Source organism: Antedon mediterranea, chromosome 1 (genome assembly GCF_964355755.1).
Source record: "Antedon mediterranea chromosome 1, ecAntMedi1.1, whole genome shotgun sequence".
NCBI lineage: Eukaryota > Metazoa > Echinodermata > Crinoidea > Comatulida > Antedonidae > Antedon > Antedon mediterranea.
Window position 1 is genome coordinate 17,268,594 of NC_092670.1, and position 7,945 is coordinate 17,276,538.

Consider the following 7,945-nt stretch of genomic DNA (forward strand, 5'->3'; position numbering starts at 1 on the left):
ATTTAAACGACACCATGGGCTATTTAAACGACACCATGGGCTATTCCGATGGCAAGTAAGCGAAATGTATAGAACTTTATTATAATATTTTAATCATAATATTTTTTTATTGTCATAAAAATATATAATAGCATGACTTACATATTTCAAATACGAACACATTGAAGTTAGAATAATCGAGTTGGCAAAAGCCTCGCAAAAGGCAACAATATACATGGTGCGTATGGAGTGCCATCGTCGTTTAAGTTTAGTCGAGCTTCTGAAAAGATGAAAATATTAAATGTTTATTTGTTTCTTTAATTATTTCGTATTTACTTTTATGATAAATGTATTACCTAGTGTATTGGAGTTCGAATCAAGCATATTAAGCGTTTATATGAATAAAATAACGTGATCTCGTTTCACAGGAATGAGTGGCAATGTGTAAGGTAAGCCGATCATGCGCTACTACAATAAATGGAAATTTAAACATTGCCCCTATGTAATCTGATAATAACCTACTTTTAGATAATATAGTATATGGCCTACTATAATATATTACACGGTTATAGTGTTGAGATTCAAAATGTAAACGTTAATTAGTTCAAATAAAGCGATTAAATCATAACAAAATAAAATACATTTTCCGGGCCCTACATCTGCTTTTTGAATCAGCGTGTTTTTTACTGTAGACATATTATCTGCGAAAGCGAGGTTCACTACTTATCAATAGCAAATAAACTAAACCAACGAAGATTTATTAATCTATAGTAAGTGTGAAATCTAGCTAGATCCCAATAAGCATCATGATAGGGTGCGGTGATTGCAGTATTATTGTATGTTGTTAAATACCAGCCCTGTTTAGTACTATACCTTATTAATATTATATCGTGACAGTCACACGATTGACTTGGGTTTAGTTTCCGAGTGCATTTTCAACTTTCTTGCTTTTCTGCATGCTCAATGTGAAGTGGTATAAATATAACCACGTTAGTAATTCATAGTTTATAGTAAATTCTAAGCCCCCCCCCCCCCCACCTAAAAAAAACTTAGTATGATAATAATACTATATAAACACGGACATATTTTGAATAGAAAAGGTATACCGTTATTCTGCGCCTAAATATAGCACAATCCGATCATTTCCGACAAAGGAGATTATATAATTCACGTGATCGACTTTTGTTATATTATGACGTCATTTTGCTTTGTTAACTAATGCACCGTTACTGCAATCTTGTGACCGCTTGACATTTTGTTTGATCTAGGCCTACCAGGGCTCTCTCGGGTCTATTTTCAGTTTGAAGCAGACAGATGCCCCAATGGAATTTGGTAAGAAAACTATTATATAATAAATTATTATGCTTCATATCGTATTATGAACTTTTTGGAAAAGTATGTTGGGAAGGGATTCATAAATCATTGAAAATGGAATGATTCAATAGAATCACACCAAAGTAAAATTAACCTTGTGGGAAATTATATAATGTATTGATTATAATAGACAGCAAATACATAGACCAGCAGGAGACTACCCGGTTGTTGGACGAAGAAAAGGAAACCAGCTATGGTGGAAACGGAACTTCTTATGACGTCATATCAAAGTAAGCTGGAAGATAGTGCCAAGAATGGTCAGAATGATGAGAATAATACTGAGGAGGGTTACGAGACTGAGGAAGATTAGGAGATACAGAAAGATGAGATGTGATTACTAGGAGACTGATAATAGATAATGACTCGATACTGTAGTGATGAGAGAGAAGAGAGAGAGAGAGGATGAGAATAAGACTGAGGAGGGTTAATAGACTGAGGAATTGAGGAAGGTTAGGAGATTCAGAAAGATGAGATGCGATTACTAGGAGACTGATAATAGAGAATGACTCGAGACTGTAGTGATGAGAGAAAAGGGAGAGAGAGAGGATGAGAATAAGACTGAAGAGGGTTAAGAAACTGAGGAATTGAGGAAGGTTAGGAGATTCAGAAAGATGAGATGCGATTACTAAGAGACTGATAATAGAGAATGACTCGAGACTGTAGTGATGAGAGAAAAGGGAGAGAGAGTGGATGAGAATAAGACTGATGAGGGTTAAGAGACTGAGGAATTGAGGAAGGTTAGGAGATTCAGAAAGATGAGATACGATGACGAGGGTACCAAGAATAAAGGATGAGATTAGTGGGGAGAGAGAGGATAAGACTGTGAACAAGACTTAGGAAGAGGAGGATGAAACCAATGACGACACTAAGGATGAATATGATTACGATGCAATGGAAAGTCGTCTGTGATGCGAGGATGAGACATATGGTGACATATCGTAATTTTATACAAAGTTCAACATTATACATTATCAAAATTAATATTTTATTCTTCTTCTTTTGTTTATTTGGAATTCAAGGAAAAATGCTCTCGATAGATCATCAGAGAGTGCAAGGTGGAAGTCGATACGTGTAATGTACTTGACAATCTTTACTGAAGCAGTAACATACTCAGTCATCTTGCCTTCCATCTGGTCTTATATACTTGATGTAAGTTTTAACATTAAAGATGTACTGTCCCCAAAAACATGAAAAATGAAGATTAATTCAATCAGACTTTAATAGGTTATTTTGTAGTTTTGATATTGTTGATCACTTCTGTAAAAAAAATAATGTTTACACTTATAAAATAAAATGGTCAAATTCAACCAAATACCCATTGACTGGCCGCAAATTTGACTATTTTTTCTTTAATTTACAGTTTTTTTCAGGTAAATACCCTTTTAGATCCAATTTTTGGTCAATGTGGATAAATATTATGTGCCAATAACATGGCATATTAAAAAAAAAATGTTTAAAGAATTATTTTTCCAGGGAGATTTACATCTTTAAATATAAAAAATAAGAACGTTTATTGAATTGTCAACATCGTTTAGTTTACTGATGGCGGTGTTATGGTAATCAAAAACTCAAAAGCCAATGAAAGGCCTATCATTATATTGTTTAGATTGACGAGACTGCTACTGCAACATTGCTAGGATGGGCCAACTCTACTCAGGGTCTATTTGCTCTCTTAGCTGGATTCATTTGTGGATGGACAGCAGGCAGATATAATTGTAAGGTGCCGGTAACGGTAACATTAATCGTAGGACTGATGGCTAACATTTTGTATATGTGCGTATACATTCCAGAATCCCATCAAATTACAGCGTTGATAGCGGCTCGAGCGTTAGCTGGGATACAGGCAGGTAAGTACAACTTGACTCAAGTCTTGACAAAATACTAATTCCATGGACAGGAACGATAAGTTTCAATACAAAGCTTAAATTAAATAAGCACATTTTGAGATTTTTTTTCTTCTATTTTAAAGGTTGTATAACTGTCACCAGAGTTTACATCAGTGAAGGAACCACACTGAAGGAGCGAACGCAAATATCATCAAATCTCGTCATTGCACAACTAATTGGATACACAGTTGGACCTCGTAATTATAACTTATACATTCGTTTTATTATGCCATACGATATATCTTTAACCGTCATCATTTTCTCAGACTTCCCAACTTGGAAAAATATAGGGAAATTTTATGAAACTATAGAGGGCGCTATAATATTATATACACCCATAGAGGGCGCTGTAAACACCTAAAAATATCGTCATCTATAATGGGTACCGAAGGCGAAAACAGCAACTCATTATTTCACTTATAAAAACAACGCATGAATGGATTATAAACATTATATCGACCGATATCATTATGTTTTCTATTCTCGTATCAATATCTAGAGTAGTAGAAATTATAAATGTATACATATCGGGAGGCTCGCGTATTGCAAGATTTTTTTCATTTAATTTATTTGTTTCACTTTACAAATATATATATATATTTTTAACCATATTTAATGAGGTGATCCATCCAGCTATTGCTAATCATTATGGACCCTCAGAGGTTCACAAAGCAAACATATACACAAGATGCTCTACATAAACAAAGTCTTATTAGAAGTCTTTGGGAGTGGAGAATTTGGTCCTTAGAAAAAATCCTGACATGTGACGGGACTTGAACCCTTTATATAAATATAAAGTGGAGGAGCCTAAAAGAAAGCAAAGCTTGGTGAATAGGCTCCTCCTCAAAACAAAGATTAACATGATGTAGGTTGTGGCACCACGGTCCACCTTCCAAATGTAATTCAATCTTTTCAGTTTTACAGGTAGCCTACGTTCCTATTGGTGAAACTGGTTGGACTGTGGGCAAGCTGAAAATTAATGTTTACACATTTCCAGCAATAACAAACTTGTTTATAATCTTCATAAATTTAATTTTTGTTATATTTGTATTTCGCGAAATTCGAGTTCCCGATGAACCAGATCAGCACGCCAGCAAGCCAGATACCGATTGTTGTACTGGTAAGTAAAAAAATATGTTTAAAGCTCTGTCTACACTTTCAAATATAGTGTGATATGCCCAAATAAGGTAGTGATATGCCCAAATACGGTAGTGATATGACATTCATGTTCTATGGGCTTATCACAGACATTTAGAGATTTACGTCGTTTATGAAAAAACCGTCGTACAGTGTGAATTTTTCAGATAGATAACATTCCCGATCTGCTCAAACTTTCCTAAATGTCTCCAATAAAGCTTTTTGGGGAAGGGGGAGGGGGGGGGGGGCAAACTGCGATTTTGGTGTATGTCAAGTCACTAAATGTTGTTATCTCGGCAATCTGCAGGATTATTAAATATATTAGTAAATTATTACAAAGATTATTTTATTCTCTATTCACGGTCAAGTTTGTATGATTTAACTTCTGAAAACGGGTAGACACTGCAACATTTTCTTTAACTATTCAAACAGGAGATCCTAACAAACCATTTGGTCTTCATGAACTTAACAATTATCATCATGGTCTCATCATTCTTCATTCATTCATTCAAATGCGGGTAACCGTAAAAAGAGGAAGACACTTCTATTTTTAATTTAATTTTAGAATATCAAATTGTTGGAAGTGAAGGAATGGTGCATATTGACATATCTTCAATAGATCTTCCGCTTGTTATGTTTTTAAATGCCGTTTATTGCGTTACTATTTTTAGTTTTGGATATAATACAACGTAAGTATGAAAACAACACCGTACACTTTTTAAACAATACAAATATTAGTCTGTTGTAGATATACCGTTTCACTCGAATTATTAAGGCTAATTAAACAATTAAGTGTTTTGGGGGGTTACTCTATTTAGGATTGTCTCTCCTTATGGAATGCATCTGCTTGGATGGTCACGTGAAGAAGCTGTAGAGAAGAGTGGAATTATCGCATTATCATTGGCCATTCTCTCAATATTTGTTATAGCAGCGATGGGGCGTCTTTTAGAAAGGTATGATTATTAATACTAGGCATTTTATTGCTATCAGTATCCGCACAGTCACACAAATGCTAAAACGTTTAGGCCTATTCTTTTTTCCAGATTTAAAGACCGTGTTTTTCTCGCGATCGGTATTATAATGATGATAATGTGTACAACGTTGGCTATTCCGATGGGTCCTGGCGTACCTCCTCGTCCAGGTAAGTGTAGTTTACAATTCTAAATACAAAATGTATTGTGGATGCGGGATTGGATGCCAAAGTGGACGATTAACGATTACCAGTATGAAAGAAGAACGCACACAAAATGTTCTCAAGAGTAGTGGTGTATAAGGACACAATTTTAATTTTAAAATACTTCATTAAGACTTTTTATTTTCAGATATAAATATGACAACCAATAGTTCAGACGATGGTCAAGGCGGCTGTCCCTGGACGTACTCCTGGTGTGATACAACTCCTAGTATAGCCGTAGCACAGTATATTGTCTCCTTAAGTGTTCTAGGTTTTGGATATCCTATACTTCAAGCAATCACGTATATTATATATTGTAAAACACTTGGACCAAACCAACAGGTAAACTTAATGTTAGTTAATTTAATTTAAACCGTCCGTTTGTATTTGTTCAAGATTAGTTATTTGGGGTAAGTTGGTTTTTATGGCCACACTTATCGCTAACTTTTAGTGCAGGTAGGTAGGCGTGTGATCAAAGCCACGTGTGCACAGACAGCGAACTTTTGACGCGTGGTGTGTCGTTCCCGATTTGTCGGTGTTGTAGCGGTATTTTTCAACGTCGTATTTCCACATACAATAGCAAGAACCGCCCTCGAAAATAACAATTTTGCACACTTGACTTGAGTATTTTATATTTTTTTAGGGACTGTTTCTAGGTATCTTTGGAGCCATGGGTAACACAGGCAGAGTTGTGGGGCCATTATTGGGCACATTCATCTACACTGAATTCGGAGTTCAATGGGCAGAAGGGTGTTTACTTGCGCTACTTACCATAGTTGCAACTGGAGTATTTCCATTTTACAAAAGAATGGTGCCATATACGGTTTATCAAAAGAAATGTATTAGCTGACAAAGCGCTGCTTTTAAATGATTTGACTAAGCATAATCAATTATTCTAGGCCTATGTGTTATTTCTCAAAAGAAAATATTGTTCCTACTGTATAGGCCTCCATTAAAATTATTGTTAGAAAAAGGCTAAATAATTTTATAGAAAAAAGGCAGATATCAATGCATTATATAAACTGTATAGTATTTTTAAAATGCTAATTGTGCAATAAAAATTATTTCATACGTTCCACCGTAAGGTTAGTAAAAAATTATATGCATGCAGTGTGCCTACAGTATTGTAATTGATTTCTTTGTGATTATATTTGAAATGAAACAACGAGCTGTATCGGCGGTAAACATCAATGAAACAATCAACATTTGAATTTAAGGGGGATGGAGTGTACGGATAGAACGAGGAAGTTGGTTCAAGATCTCTGGTGCCTGAGCAAGAATCAGGTTTGCCTGAAAATATAACTAAAATCCAGTATCGCAAATATTGGTGCTGGTGCAGAAGAGATTCTTAAAATATTTTTACCTTAAGTCCATAACTGTCAATGAGGTCTTTAATTTCGTCTGTAGAAAAAAACAAAGCTATTGGCTATGATAACCTTCCGGGAAATGAATTCGTATTGCTGCGCCCCATATCTCAATGCCTCTTTTTTACATCTTTAATCTTTCGTTCGAACATTCAAAGTTCCAAATTGAACTTAAAATATTTCGCCGCTATTTAAAAAAAAGGGTTCAAACACGACATAGGAAACTATTATTATATCGACCTGTTTCTGTTTACCGGTGCTATCCAAAGTTAGATGAACGTTTTGTTAACTTCTTTGACAAATGTAACTTATTTTTTAATCAATACGTTTTCAGAAAAAAAAATAGCACAAAACTTTCTTTAATAAATTTAGTTAACAATCTTTAATTTCAGTTAGACAATTAAAAATCAGTTCTTTTGCCTATTGTTGCTTTCGATTCAAAATAGTGTACCCATTCTTATATACAATGTCAACACTCTAAAACACCTTGACTTTCAAAAGCAACTGACGAGACAGTTTATGATTCGGCGGCGGGAAAAGCTGCAAGTGACGAAATACATTATTTAAGACAACCGAAAATTGTAACAAGTTACTTGATAGAAAGAAGATACTTACCAGTGACCAGTATTAGTACCTACAAGAAGTTTTGAAGACCCGAGTTTCTACCTATTGGGACAAGAACTCCAGAAGTTCTCAATCTATCTACAATGATACACACTCCCACTGCACTACAATGTGCATCAACAACGCAAATGGTTAGTTTATGCATAGATTAAAGAGTCAGCATTGGATTTGGAAAATATCAAAAGGTCACACAAATGACCTGCTGAATTAAAGTATTCCACTGCACGTGTTACTTGCTATTTCTGGCGATACTATTTCTCCGTGCCAAAATATGGATTGGATTAAATGTAAATGTATACTTTTTTAATCCTAGTCCAAAGTCTAAAAAAGGGCACGTTCATTTTAGCCATTATATTTTCATTGGAGTTAACAATATAAAAATGTTTATCTTGAATAATTTTACTCTG

The 7,945-nt window shown here is 34.7% G+C and overlaps 1 protein-coding gene across 2 annotated transcripts; it reads left to right on the forward strand.

Annotated features, from left to right (window-relative positions):
• Positions 1–1,123: 1,123 nt before the first annotated feature.
• Positions 1,124–7,160, forward strand: LOC140047209 (major facilitator superfamily domain-containing protein 8-like). Of its 2 annotated transcripts, XM_072092089.1 has the most exons (11): positions 1,124–1,311; positions 1,484–1,583; positions 2,373–2,502; positions 2,960–3,200; positions 3,323–3,436; positions 4,156–4,359; positions 4,942–5,065; positions 5,195–5,329; positions 5,420–5,517; positions 5,699–5,892; positions 6,194–7,160. In XM_072092089.1, exons 1-11 carry the CDS (start codon positions 1,302–1,304, stop codon positions 6,398–6,400), a joined length of 1,557 nt encoding a protein of 518 aa, XP_071948190.1. In that variant the 5' UTR covers positions 1,124–1,301; the 3' UTR covers positions 6,401–7,160. The 2 variants fall into 2 exon arrangements, with proteins under 2 accessions (XP_071948190.1, XP_071948199.1); XM_072092098.1 differs by lacking the exons at positions 1,124–1,311; positions 1,484–1,583 and adding an exon at positions 1,640–1,692 and having other exon boundaries at positions 2,371–2,502.
• Positions 7,161–7,945: the final 785 nt, after the last annotated feature.